The sequence below is a fragment of the Mustelus asterias genome, chromosome 22, assembly GCF_964213995.1.
Source record: "Mustelus asterias chromosome 22, sMusAst1.hap1.1, whole genome shotgun sequence".
NCBI classification, from domain to species: domain Eukaryota; kingdom Metazoa; phylum Chordata; class Chondrichthyes; order Carcharhiniformes; family Triakidae; genus Mustelus; species Mustelus asterias.
The window spans coordinates 5,381,141-5,396,317 of NC_135822.1; the positions used below are offsets into that span (position 1 = coordinate 5,381,141).

The window sequence follows — 15,177 nt, forward strand, 5'->3', positions numbered from 1 at the left end:
CCAATCCACCTAACCTGCACATCTTTAGACTGTGGGAGGAAACCGGAGCACCCGGAGGAAACCCACGCAGACACGGGGAGAACATGCAAACTCCACACAGACAGTGACCCAAGCCGGGATTCGAACCCGGGTCCCTGGCGCTGTGAGGCAGCAGTGCTAACCACCATGCCACCGCACCGCTCAGGTTCCGTAATCCTGAAGTCCTTCTTCAGGATTAAGGAACCAGCTGGGCTTACTTGCTGCTGGTAAAACAGAAGAATTGAGGAGATGAGTGAAGGAAAGGAGCAATCTGTAGCTTCTAGAATTTCCAAGATAGCATCTCGAGGGATATGATCGGATTGGATGATGAAACTATTTGGAGGGGCTGAATGGCCTTATCCTGTTCCTGATGTTTGTGTCCATGACCCACTCATGATGCTCCCTCAAGGCCATCATACCTTTGACGTCACACAGCCCAAATCTGCACCTGTTCTTTCCTAATAAAGCAATTTTGGATGGAATACTGTGGTATTTGAATGCAAGAACAGGCCACAGCCATAGAGTACATTATTTTCCATCACTAATCACTTCCCTCCCCAAATCGGTGCGGTATCACAGCTCCAGGGACCCGGGTTCGATTCCTGGATTGGGTCACTGTCTGTGTGGAATCTGCTCATTCTCCCTGTATCTGCGTGGGTTTCCTCCGGGTGCCCCGGTTTCCTCCCACAATCCGAAAGATGTGCTGGTTAGGTGCATTGATCATCCTAAATTCTCCCTCAGTGTACCCGAACAGGCGCCGGAGTGTGGCGACTAGGGGATTTTCACAGTAACTTCATTGCGATGTTAATGTAAGCCTACTTGTGACAATAATAAATAAACTTTAAATCCTGTTTTCCTTTTCCTCGACAGGTAACAGTGTCCAGACTGTCCAATGCACCCCCACAACAAACCGGAAATGTGAATGTCCTCCCCATCATTACTGCAGTACTGAAGACCCAACCAAGTGTGAACATTGCAAGAAATGTGATGATAAGAAGTTAATCTCTCCAGGTATGGTCCGCTTCACTGAAATGTCTGATTTTCTCCCTCCTCCTACTGGCCTGCTTGTAGCTACTCCCAGCAGCAGATTTGCTATTTCTATGACAATGGGATTTACACTGTGTGAGAGAGCAGACTCTTCACGTGATTGGCAAGATAAGTATCATGACCCTGCCCTTGGGTATGCCACACGCCTTGCAAGTCTCTGCAGTCTGAGCCATTGGCTTGCTAATCTTCTGCCTCATCTGTCCCCAGACTTTGTGCCTATTAGATTGGGGCAATGCCTCCATAACACGCCAGCTGAAGCTAAAACAGAAAGTGCTCGAAAATCTAAGCAAGCCTGACAGCATCCGTGGAGGGAGAATAGACCCAATGTTTTGAGTCTGGATGACCCTTCGTCAGAGCTGAGAGCAAAGAGACTCAGCAGAGATTTATACTATGAGTGTGGGGAGGGGGCTATAATTAGACAAAGGGAATGTAAATGAGGATGAAGAAGGCGACACGGTGGCACAGTGGTTAGCGCTGCTGCCTCACAGCGCCAGGGAGCCGGGTTTGACTCCAGCTTCGGGTCACTGTCTGTGTGGAGTTTGCACGTTCTCCCCGTGTCTGTGTGGGTTTCCTCCGGGTGCTCCGGTTTCCTCCCGCACTACAAAGATGTGCGGGTTAGGCGGATTGGCCATGCTAAATTGCCCCTGGTGTCAGGTGGATTAGCAGGGTAAATACGTTGGGTTATGGGGATAGGTCCTGGGTGGGATTGTGGTCAGTACAGACTCGATGGACTGAACGGCCTCCTTCTGCACTGTCAGGATTCTATGACTCTAAGGCTGAGAAAGGTGTTAAAAGTGTCCATTAAGTGATCAGAATGTGTGAATCAGCTGAAGCTGATGGGCTGCTCGAGGCTGCCAAGTTCAAATTCTGGGGTTCCGGTTGTTTGGTGCAACTAGCTACTGGGAACCATTAGTGAGGGTGCAGAGTTGCTGGGTGCTGGTTTCCCCTACCCACACCCCTCTTGATGTGGGTTTGCAGCTTGGCAGCAGATCACAAACATCAAAATCATTTTTAAAAGCTGGAATTTCCCTTCCAATCACTTCTGTGGCACCGTGTTCATTGGGGCTGTTGACTTGAATGTCATTTTTCAAACCTATGTTGGCAGCTGTGCTTAGACCATGCTGAACAATTTTCATCAAAATGTAAAGAACTTCCAAAGACAAGAAATTAGTTTCTGCAGATCGCAATCTCATAACGAGAACAGTGTATCCCAGAGTCAAATCAGTGTACACCAGAGTAAAATCAATCAGTGTACCCCAATATAAAATCAAGCAGTGTACCCCAATATAAAATCAAGCAGTGTACCCCAATATAAAATCAATCAGTGTACCCCAATGTAAAATCAATCAGTGTACACCGATATAAAATCAATCAGTGTACACCAATATAAAATCAATTAGTGTACCCCAATATAAAATCAAGCAGTGTACCCCAATATAAAATCAATCAGTGTACACCGATATAAAATCAATCAGTGTACCCCAATGTAAAATCAATCAGTGTACACCAATATAAAATCAATCAGTGTACCCCAATATAAAATCAAGCAGTGTACCCCAATATAAAATCAAGCAGTGTACCCCAATATAAAATCAATCAGTGTACCCCAATGTAAAATCAATCAGTGTACACCAATATAAAATCAATCAGTGTACACCGATATAAAATCAATCAGTGTACACCGATGCAAAATCAATCAGTGTACACCAATATAAAATCAATCAGTGTACACCGATGTAAAATCAATCAGTGTACACCAATATAAAATCAATCAGTGTACACCGATATAAAATCAATCAGTGTATACCGATGTAAAATCAATCAGTGTACACCAATATAAAATCAATCAGTGTACACCGATGTAAAATCAATCAGTGTACACCAATATAAAATCAATTAGTGTACCCCAATATAAAATCAAGCAGTGTACCCCAATATAAAATCAATCAGTGTACCCCAACGTAAAATCAATCAGTGTACACCAATATAAAATCAATCAGTGTATACCGATGTAAAATCAATCAGTGTACACCAATATAAAATCAATCAGTGTACACCGATATAAAATCAAGCAGTGTACGCCAATATAAAATCAATCAGTGTACACTGATATAAAATCAATCAATGTACACCAATATAAAATCAATCAGTGTATACCAATATAAAGTCAATCAGTGTACACCGATATAAAATCAATCAATGTACACCGCTATAAAATCAATTAGTGTACCCCAATATAAAATCAATCAGTGTACACCGATGTAAAATCAATCAGTGTACACCAATATAAAATCAATCAGTGTACACCAATATAAAATCAATTAGTGTACCCCAATATAAAATCAAGCAGTGTACCCCAATATAAAATCAAGCAGTGTACCCCAATATAAAATCAATCCGTGTACCCCAATGTAAAATCAATCAGTGTACACCAATATAAAATCAATCAGTGTATACCGATGTAAAATCAATCAGTGTACACCAATATAAAATCAATCAGTGTACACCGATATAAAATCAATCAATGTACACCGCTATAAAATCAATTAGTGTACCCCAATATAAAATCAATCAGTGTACACCGATGTAAAATCAATCAGTGTACACCAATATAAAATCAATCCGTGTACACCAATATAAAATCAATTAGTGTGCCCCAATATAAAATCAAGCAGTGTACCCCAATATAAAATCAAGCAGTGTACCCCAATATAAAATCAATCAGTGTACCCCAATGTAAAATCAATCAGTGTACACCAATATAAAATCAATCAGTGTATACCGATGTAAAATCAATCAGTGTACACCAATATAAAATCAATCAGTGTACACCGATATAAAATCAATCAGTGTACACCGATATAAAATCAATCAGTGTACACTGATATAAAATCAATCAATGTACACCAATATAAAATCAATCAGTGTATACCAATATAAAGTCAATCAGTGTACACCGATATAAAATCAATCAATGTACACCGATAGAAAATCAATCAATGTACACCGATATAAAATCAATTAGTGTACCCCAATATGAAATCAATCAGTGTACACCAATATAAAATCAATCAGTGTACACTGATATAAAATCAATCAGTGTACACCAATATAAAATCAATCAGTGTACACCGATATAAAATCAATCAGTGTACACCGATATAAAATCAATCAATGTACACCGATATAAAATCAATTAGTGTACCCCAATATAAAATCAATCAGCGTACACCGATATAAAATCAATCAATGTACACCAATATAAAATCAATCAGTGTATACCAATATAAAATCAATCAGTGTACACTGATATAAAATCAATCAATGTACACCAATATAAAATCAATCAGTGTATACCAATAGAAAGTCAATCAGTGTACACCGATATAAAATCAATCAATGTACACCGATATAAAATCAATCAGTGTACCCCAATATAAAATCAATCAGTGTACACCGATATAAAATCAATCAGTGTACACCGATATAAAATCAATCAGTGTACACCAATATAAAGTCAATCAGTGTACAGCGATATAAAATCAATCAGTGTACACCGATATAAAATCAATCAGTGGACACCAATATAAAGTCAATCAGTATACACCAATATAAAATCAATCAGTGTATACCGATGTAAAATCAATCAGTGTACACCAATATAAAGTCAATCAGTATACACCAATATAAAATCAATCAGTGTACCCCAATATAAAATCAAGCAGTGTACCCCAATATAAAATCAATCAGTGTACACCGATATAAAATCAATCAGTGCACACTAGTCTGAAATCAATCTGTTGTGTCTGTGTGGATGTCAGCTTCTTGGGTAATGCATTACAAAGACACATTACAGCACAACAGATTGGCTTGGAATGTTGCACCTGTAAGTACCGTTGCTCAAAGACAATCGAGCACACACCTTTTTTTGGTCAGGCCAGAGAGATTGTTGAAAAAGTCCTTTTGCAGCATGACTCAGCTGTTAATGGATGGGGAAATCAGTTTGATTCATTGCATGCTTGATATTGTCACAAAGCCAGGGAAGGATACACTCTGGGTCTTATCTCTTACGGTGTGAGATTAAGATGCTTTTCTTATCGTACAGTAAGAAGTCTCACAACACCAGGTTAAAGTCCAACAGGTTTATTTGGTAGCAAATACCATAAGCTTTCGGAGCACAGCTCCTTCGTCAGATGGAGTGGATATCTGTTCTCAAACAGTGCAAACAGACACAGAAATCAAATTACAGAATACTGATTAGAATGCAAATCTCTACAGCCAGCCAGATCTTAAATGTACAGACAATGTGGGTGGAGGGAGCATTCAACACAGGTTAAAGAGATGTGTATTGTCTCCAGACAGAACAGCTCGTGAAATTCTGCAAGTCCAGGAGGCAAGCTGTGGGGGTTACTGATAATGTGACATAAATCCAACATCCCGGTTTAGGCCGTCCTCATGTGTGCGGAACCTGGCTATCAGTTTCTGCTCACCGACTCTGCGCTGTCGTGTGTCGTGAAGGCCGCCTTGGAGAACGCTTACCTGAAGATCCAAGGCTGAATGCCCGTGACTGCTGAAGTGCTCCCCCACAGAAAGAGAACAGTCTTGCCTGGTGATTGTTGAGCGGTGTTCATTCATCCGTTGTCGTAGTGTCTGCATGGTTTCCCTAATGTACCATGCCTCGGGACATCCTTTCTTGCAGCGTATCAGGTAGACAACGTTGGCCGAGTTGCAAGAGTATGTACCGTGTACCTGGTAGATGGTGTTCTCACGTGAGATGATGGCATCCGTGTCGATGATCCGGCACGTCTTGCAGCGGTTGCTGTGGCAGGGTTGCAGAATTTCACTATCTGTTCTGTCTGGAGACAATACACATCTCTTTAACCTGTGTTGAATGCCCCCTCCACCCATATTGTCTGTACATTTAAGACCTGGCTGGCTGTAGAGATTTGCATTCTAATCAGTATTCTGTAATTTGATTTCTGTGTCTGTTTGCACTGTTTGAGAACAGATATCCACTCCATCTGACGAAGGAGCTGTGCTCCGAAAGCTTATGGTATTTGCTACCAAATAAACCTGTTGGACTTTAACCTGGTGTTGTGAGACTTCTTACTGTGCTTACCCCAGTCCAACGCCGGCATCTCCACATCATTTCTTATCGTAGAGCAGAAGGAGTGTTCACTCTGTATTATTGCTGAGCAGAAGGGGGAGGGCAGAGGCTGAAGCTGTGCGAGGGCAGAAAGGGGAGAGGCAGTGGGGGGAATGGGAGGTGCCGGTGGAAGTGACGGGGACAAGTGCCAAGACGCTGTTCTTGTTAAAAGATTTAAAAGCTTTTGTTTATGATTCAATGCTGTCCTTTTAAGATAAACAAGAATACTACAAACAAGCATGCCAGCCGTGTCCCCTGGGTACCTTCCTGGATACCATGGAAGCATTGAAATGTCAACCTCACACCAAGTAAGTCATTCTCTTGAATTCCGAGTTCTTTGGCATCTACAGCGAATGGAGAATGTTTCCAGTGTGGCTGACTGACTGACCATGAGTCATGTTGCTGCTCATTGCACCTCGTTAACTCTGTGGAACGACTGGGGTTGGAATTAGATTGGACCTCGGCTGGGCAATGCTTGGGCTGCACCGCACCCAAGCCAAGAAGTCCAAGGATCAATTATAACTTGGTCATCAGTGACTTCGAGAAAGGGATGGAGAGAAACATTACAGGGTTGCTGAGTTAGGAAATCGTGTAAATAGGGGCAGAAGGTTAGAAAGAGACACTGAAAGGTTCAGTGGGCAAATCTGGGGCAGACAACATTTAATGTGAGAATGTGCGAGGTCATGGAACTTAGACCTAAGAAAGATAGACCAGGGTATTTCTTGCTTGGAGCTGTGGTGGCACTGAGAGATTTAGGGGTCTAAAAGTTACTGGATAGGCACTTGAAAGGCTAACGGAGCATTGGCCTTTATCTCAAATGGGTTAAATTTGATTTGATATGATTTATTATTGTCACATGTATTAGTGTACAGTGAAAGACAAAGACATGTTAAGTTATAGTTATACAAAATTCTGGATTAATCTAGTCTGGAGCTCTGTGTTCCACACCACACACCGGGAAGGGTTTATTGGCCCTATGGGGTCTATTGACAAGCTGATCACCAGTGTGTTGTGTTGATGCACGGCCTTGATAATACACACTTAACACATAACTTTGGAAAGTGCTTTTGTCCCCAACATTCTTCACCTGATCAAACTTAGATGTGGAATATTTTATATTCTCGGGCCGATGCACAGATCTCATCTCATCTCTGTAAAGCAGACAGAAGCCAGTGCAGTACGTGATCGTAGAATTGTACAACACAGAAGGAGGCCATTCAGCCCATTGACGCTGCAACTGGTCTTTTGAAGAGTTAGTCCAGTTAGTCCTCCTGCCCTGCTCTTCCCCATATCCCTGCAATTTTTCCTATTCAAATATTTATCTAGTTTCACTGAGTTATCCAATGATCCTTATTTTCTTTAGTCCATGCATCTCTGATCTTCCCTTCCCCCACCGTTCCTCCTAATTTGCATTACACTCTCCCCCCTCCCCACATCTGTGAATTCCTAGCGTATAAAATCATGAACTGTTTACAGCACAGAAGGAGGACATTTACTATTATCAGGAACACAATTATGAATATCAAATTTCCAAGGGAACAACAATTTATACTGCATGAGAAGAGACCGCTGATTAAAAATTACATAAACTGTTAAAAAAGTATAAATTGTGTTCCCTTTGGGATTTGGTATTCTTGTGAACCTGTCCTGATGAGTGCAAGACAAAAAGCTTCGACAGCTTTTGTGGTTTTGCTTGACTTATGTCGCAGTTGGTTAACTTTCAAGCATGAGAGACCCTCGAATCAGGTTGCAGTTTTTAAACCAGGAAATGTGCATCTTATTCCAAACAAGTGGGTCTTCTTGCAGCTGTGTTTACCAAATGTCAGGGCTGTACTGAGAGCCAAGCCAAGAAAGGGTGTGAGGGGCAGATTCTCGAGTATCTCTCAAACAGAATGGGCTCTATAGTTAAAAATATGCAAGGTGGTAGGATCAGTGCAGAGGGAGTTAAGCTAATGGGATAGCCTTTGTAAAGAGCAGGCACAGACTCGTCTCCCTCTGGAACATTGGAACATAGGAATTAGGAGCAGAAGGAGGCAATTCAGCCCTCCGAACTTGCTCCGCCATGGCTGATCTCTCCCTGGTCTCAAATCCACCCCCCACCCCCCCCCACCCCCCCCCCCCCCCCCACCCCCCCCCCCCCCACCTGTTCCTCCCCATATCACTTTAACCCGGGTTTTATCAGAAATATATCTATCTCCTTCTTGAAACCATTCAACGATTCAGACTCCATGGGGCAATGAGTTCCACAAATTCACCACCCTCTATGAGAAATAGTTCCTCCTCATCTCAGTTTTAAATCCACTGCCTTGCAGCCTATACCTGTGACCTCTTGTTCTATACTGCAGTGTATGATTCTCTGGAATGGTGAGTTAGAGGGAATGGAGCTGTGCTCATTGACATCTCCCAAATATTGAAGAATGTTGAAAGTTCAGCCAGGACTGTAATAAAACTGGCACCAGGATCAGACAGACACTCTGTTCAGAATATGCCTTTCATTTACTGGCAGTGCTGCAGAATTAGACGGAGTTGTCTGAACATGAATTTGTACAGGAGTGATTTAGGGACATCCCACTGACTGGTGCCATCATTGGCAAGCAAGGCAGGACTTAATTTAACACGAAATCTGAGCCAGCTTAAATAAGAACATAAGAAATAGGAGCAGGAGTAGGCCATCTAGCCCCTTGAGCCTGCCCCGCCATTCAATAAGATCATGGCTGATCTGATAGAGGTTTAGATCCACTTACCCGCCCGCTCCCCATAACCCTTAATTCCCTTATTGATCAGAAATCTATCTACCTGTGACTTAAACATATTTAACGAGGTAGCCTCCACTGCTTCAATGGGCAGAGAATTCCAGAGATTCACTACCCTCTGAGAGAAGAAGTTCCTCCTCAACTCTGTCCTAAACTGACTCCCCCTTATTTTGAGGCTGTGTCCTCTAGTTCTTGTTTCCTTTCTAAGTGGAAAGAATCTCTCTGCCTCTACCCTGTCTAGCCCCTTCATTATCTTATATGTCTCTATAAGATCTCCCCTCAGCCTTCTAAACTCCAACGAGTACAGGCCCAATCTACTCAATCTCTCCTCATAAGCTAACCCCCTCATCTCCGGTATCAACCTGGTGAACCTTCTCTGTACTCCCTCCAAGGTCAATACATCCTTCCGCAAATAAGGGGCCCAAAATTGCACACACTACTCCAGTTGCGGCCTCACCAGTACCCTGTACAATTGCAGCAAGACCTCCCTGCTTTTATACTCCATCCCCTTCGCAATAAAGGCCAACATTCCATTTGCCTTCTTGATCACCTGCTGCACCTGCAAACTGAGTTTTTACGATTCATCCACAAGGACCCCCAGGTCCCTCTGCAAAGTAGCATGTTGTAATTTTTCACCATTTAAATAATAGTCCATTTTACTATTATTCCTTCCAAAGTGGATAACCTCACACTTGTCAACGTTATACTCCATTTGCCAGATCCTCGCCCGCTCACTTAGCCTATCCAAATCTCTCTGCAGACTTTCCGCATCCTCCACGGAATTCGCTTTCCCACTCATCTTTGTATCATCCACAAACTTTGTTACCCTACACTCGGTCCCCTCCTCCAAATCGTCTATGTATATGGTAAATAGTTGAGGCCCCAGCACCGATCCCTGCAGCACGCCACTAGTCACCAACTGCCAACCAGAAAAGCACCCATTTATTCCACCTCTCTGCTTCCTGTTAGATAGCCAATCCTCAATCCACGCTAACACTTTACCCCCAACTCCGTGTTCCCTAATCTTCTGCAGCAACCTTTTGTGAGGCACCTTATCGAACGCCTTCTGGAAATCCAAAAACACCACATCCACCAGCTCCCCTCTGTCAACTGCACTCGTTACATCTTCATAAAAATCCAGTAAATTCGTCAAACACGACTTTCCCTTCATGAATCCATGCTGCGTCTGCTTGATCAAACCATTTTTTTCCAGGTGTCCTGCTATTTCTTCTTTAATGATGGATTCCAGCAATTTCTCAACTACGGACATTAAGCTAACCGGCCTGTAGTTACCCGCCTTTTGTCTACCTCCTTTTTTAAACAGTGGCGTCACATTAGATGTTTTCCAATCAGCCGGCTTCCCCAGAGTCCAGCGAATTTTGATAAATTACAACCAACAGTTCCGCTATTACTTCTGCCATTTCTTTCAGTACCCTGGGATGCATTCCATCCGGGCCCGGGGACTTGTCTACCTTTAGTCCCATTAGCCTACCAAGCACTACCTCTTTAGTAATAGTAATCGTTTTTAGGACCTCACCCCCTACAGTCCCACGACCATCAATTTTCGGTAAGCTATTTGTGTCCTCTACTGTGAAGACCGACACAAAAAACTTGTTTAAGGCCTCAGCCATTTCCTCGTTTCCCATTATTAAATCCCCCTTCTCATCTTCTAAGGGTCCAACGTTTACTTTAGCTACTCTTTTCCTTTTTATATATTTGTAAAAACTTTTACTATCAGTTTTTATATTTTGTGCTAGTTTAGTTTCATAATCTATCTTTCCTTTCTTTATCGCTTTCTTAGTAGTTCTTTGTTGTTTTTTAAGGCTTTCCCAATCTTCTAATTCCCCACTAGTTTTGGCCACTCTGTACGCATCGGTTCTTAATTTAATACTCTCCTTTATTTCCTTAGTTATCCACGGCTGGTTATCCCTTTTCTTACATTCCTTTTTTATCACAGGAATATATTTTTGCTGAGTACCAAGAAAAATCTCCTTAAAAATCCGCCACAGTTGCTCAGCTGTCCTACCAACTAGTCTGCGCTCCCAGTCTACATTAGCCAATTCTGCCCTCATCCTATTGTACTCCCCTCTGTTCAAGCAGAAGACACTGGTTTGGGACCCTACTTTCTCACCCTCCATTTGTATTAGAAATTCAACTATATTGGGATCACTCATTCCAAGAGGATCCCTCACAAGAAGATCATTAATTTTACCTGTCTCATTACACAGGACCAGATCCAAGATAGCTCGCTCCCTCGTAGGTTCTGTAACATACTGTTCGAGGAAACTATCCCGACAGCATTCTAAGAACTCTTCCTCAAGTCCACCGCGTCCGACTTGAGTCAACCAATCAATATGCAGGTTAAAATCCCCCATGATTATTGCTGTTCTGTTTTTGCATGCATCCATTATTTGCTTGTTTATAGCCCGACCCACCTCAAAGTTATTATTTGGGGGCCTACAGACCACGCCCACCAGTGACTTTTTCCCCTTACTATTCCTTATCTCCACCCACAACGATTCCACATTCTGCTCCTTAGAGCCTATATTGTCTCTCACTCCCGCCCTGATGTTATCTTTAATTAACGGAGCTACTCCACCTCCTTTTCCTTCCTCAGGCCTTCGTTGCTGTCACAAATCATCTAAAACGTTTGAATTAAAACACCATTAAATTCATAAACTTCAGTTTCCAGGGTATCTGCGGAAGGATTGCTTACAGAGAGCAGCTTTCTGTGGGAACAACCCAGACTGCAGCTTTTACTGTGTAGTGAAAGGCAGTTGATGAAACCTCAGGGGCATGTGGAGGACAGACTGAAAATGGTTGAATACACCAGGATTGTTAGAAAGATTTACGTTACCAAACACTGACGCTATGAAAGCAGGTTATGCACAAAGTGAGGGCCTATTTGAGAACTGGGTCACTTCTGTTGTCAGACCCTATCTCTCTTATCAACTCATTGCTGAAACCTTTGCACTTGATGGGCAACAGAGATTGTACAGCGTCAAGAGGTGGGAGATAAGGTGCTTTGCTTTCCATTTGCAACGAGGTTACAGCCTGCGGTTTAAAATGCAATGTGAAATAAAAGTTAAAGTTTATTTATTAGTCACAAGTAAGGCTTACATTAACATGCAATTAAGTTACTGTGAAATTCCCCTAGCAGCCACATTCTGGCACTGTTCGGGTCAATGCACCCTGACCAGCACGTCTTTCATACTGTGGGAGGAAACCGGAGCACCCGGAGGAAACCCACGCAGACACGGGGTACAACAGGGAAACTCCACACAGACAGTGACCCAAGCCAGGAATCAAACCTGGGTCCCTGGCACTGTGAGGTAGCAATGCTAGCCACCGTGCCACCCATAATTTCAGGTGGAAATATACAGAATAATCATCTGGAAGGATTTATAGAATAGAATAGAATCCCTACAGTGCAGAAGGAGGCCATTAGGCCCATCTAGTCTGCACCGACAGCAATCCCACCCAAGCCCTATCCCTGTAACCCCACCTATTTACCCTAGCTAATCCCCCTGACACCAAGGGGCAATTTTAGCATGGCCAATCCACGTAATCCGCACATTTTTGGACTGTGGGAGGAAACCGGAGCACCCGGAGGAAACCCACTCAGATACGGGGAGAACGTACAAACTCCACACAGACAGTGACCCAAGGCTGGAATCGAACCCGGGTTCCTGGTGCTGTGAGAGAGCAGTGCTAACCACTGTGCCACCGTGCTGCTTTTGAATTCATAGGAGTGACTTTCAGACAACAATATAAACAATGGGTGGAATTTTCCAGCCTCGCTCGAGCAAGACCGGAAACTCCCACCCGAGGTCAATGGACATTTCCGTTGTCCGCCCTGCCCGCTCCGACTCTATGGTGGGCGAGGTGGTAGAACTCCGGCGAATATGTTGACGAGGTTTGTGTAAGTCAGAAATTCTATTCATTCCAAAGGCACTGCCTGAACACTTCCAGCATTTTCATTTATCTTTGGCAACAGATTTCAACTTCTGCAGATTTTTATTTCACTTTTCTGATTCCAATACCATACAAAATAATCATTTCAAGACTATTGCCTTCTGAGGACATTCCTGTAACTCACATTTCCACTAAACGGTCACTGGCAATGTGGTACTGCACTGCACCATCTTACTGCAGGTGTTGTCAGCTGGAATGCAATCCTCAGTCTATCTTTGCTCAACTGGCCATTTATTCGCTGGTGGTCTTGGGCAGTGGGTACCAGTGGTTCTTTCAGCAGCAGGAGAGGGTTTGTGAGCTCAGTCCTGTCCGCACCCAACCATCCACATTCCAGCACAGTCATCAGGAAGCGCAAAAACTGACTCACTTGCCCCCACGAGTGGGCAACACAGTGGCACAGTGATTAGTACTGCTGCTTCACAGCACCAGGGACCCAGGTTCAATTCCAGCCTCGGATGACTGTCTGTGTGGAGTCTGCACGTTCTCCCCGTGTCTGCGTGGGTTTTCTCCAGGTGCTCCGGTTTCCTCCCACAGTCCAAAGATGTGTGGGTTAGCTGGATTGGCCATGTTAAATTGTCCCATACTGTCAGGGGGACTAGCAGGGTAAATAAATGGGGTTAAGGAGATAGGGCCTGAGTGGGATTGTGGTCGGTGCAGACTCGATGGGCCAGATGGCCTCCTTCTGCACTGGAGGATTCTATGATATTCTATGATTCTATGACACAGATTGTACTGACATCCACTGGCAGTCCCGTTGCATTCGGCAGACCAGAATAGGCGCTGGTGATCGCAGTGTGAATGGCTCATCCTCATGCTGCCAGTTCACATTAAGTCACAAGAACCGAAACCATTTTATTTCTAGCTATTGAGAATGACTGACTGGGTGATATGAACAGCTTAGACCCCAAAATGGTGGACAGGAAGCCTGCATGCCCTTCAGGTTAGAGCTGTCACCATGTTGAATGCGGGCAAACAAGAGGTAAAGAGGTGTCCTTAGCCCACAGGGCTCCCACAGGGCTTCGCATTGGCAAATACTGGTTTATCATTTGCTCGGTGTCCCTACTCCACCATTGGTTTTCTTGGAAACCTTGGAAAGCTGTTTTCAGAGAAACTGGCGTTCAAGTTCTTTGCAATGCGAATACGATAAGGAGCCTTTCAGGAGAGAGGCACAGTGCTCCATCTCCAAATTAAAGGGTCCCACCTGGTTCCTGGCTTCATAAAACCGTAAGACACAGGAGCAGAATTAGGCCACTCGGCCCATCGAGTCTGCTCCGCCATTCAATCATGGCTGATATTTTTCTTATCCCCATTCTCCTGCCTTTTCCCCATAACCCCTGATCCCCTTATTAATCAAGAACCCATCTATCTCTGTCTTAAAGACACTCAATGACACTCAAGATCCATAACCCCCAACCTCCCTGACTACTGCAACTCCAGATGTCCCCTATTCAATCCAGGCCTCTGACCCCTCACCCCTACTTGCGGCCCATTTGTGATGTTCAGCACCTCACTCAGCCCACCCTAGACTGGATCCACTCAGCTGAAGGGGGCTGCCAGCTCGGAGCAGTTTGATTTCTTTGCTGCCATCTCCATCCTTTTCCGGCCATTTGATCTAATACAGTGAGATCCAAGGCCCAATATCAGAGTCTCCTCAGGCCTCACCATTCCGTACAAAGGGCATTTATTGTGTCCTTCCCTAATCCACACCTCCCCTGCACCCACAAATGGGCTCTCCTAATTTTCTCAGGTCTTTTGTTTTTTTCATTCATGGGACATGGGTGAGGCTGGCTGGGCCAGCATGTGTTGCCCATCCCTAAAGCTCCCTTGAACTGAGTGGCTTGCTAGACCATTTCAGGAGGCAGTTAAGAGTCAGCCATATTACGCTATAGGTCTGGAGTCACATGTAGGCCAGACCAGGTATGGACAGCAGATTTCTTTCCTTAAAGGGCCAGGTAAGTTTTAATGAGAATTGATGAGAGTTTCATGGTCACAATTACTGAGACTAGCTTTCAATTCCAGATTTATGAATTGAATTTAAATTCTACCGGCTGTTGTGGTGGGATTTGAACCCTCTGACCCAAGGGCATTAGCCTAGTATTGCAGGCTTTGATGTCAGCATCTAAATTGATCACAATTTTACCCTTCAAGTTCTTTTAAACAGCTGTTTTAATCAAGCTCTATAGCGAGGTCATAGGTCTGTGCTGGTAACTAGCCAGAGCCCAGAATTCAGGAATACAC

General features: G+C 43.7%; 1 protein-coding gene across 1 annotated transcript in view; it reads left to right on the forward strand.

The window, feature by feature from the left end:
• The window catches only part of LOC144509821 (tumor necrosis factor receptor superfamily member 3-like), a 67,060-nt gene that overhangs the window by 39,948 nt on the left and 11,935 nt on the right, over positions 1-15,177 (forward strand). The window contains exons 4-5 of the mRNA XM_078238681.1: positions 889-1,029; positions 6,426-6,519. Of these exons, the coding sequence (XP_078094807.1) occupies positions 889-1,029; positions 6,426-6,519 (235 nt within the window). The remainder of the gene's footprint in view (positions 1-888; positions 1,030-6,425; positions 6,520-15,177) is intronic.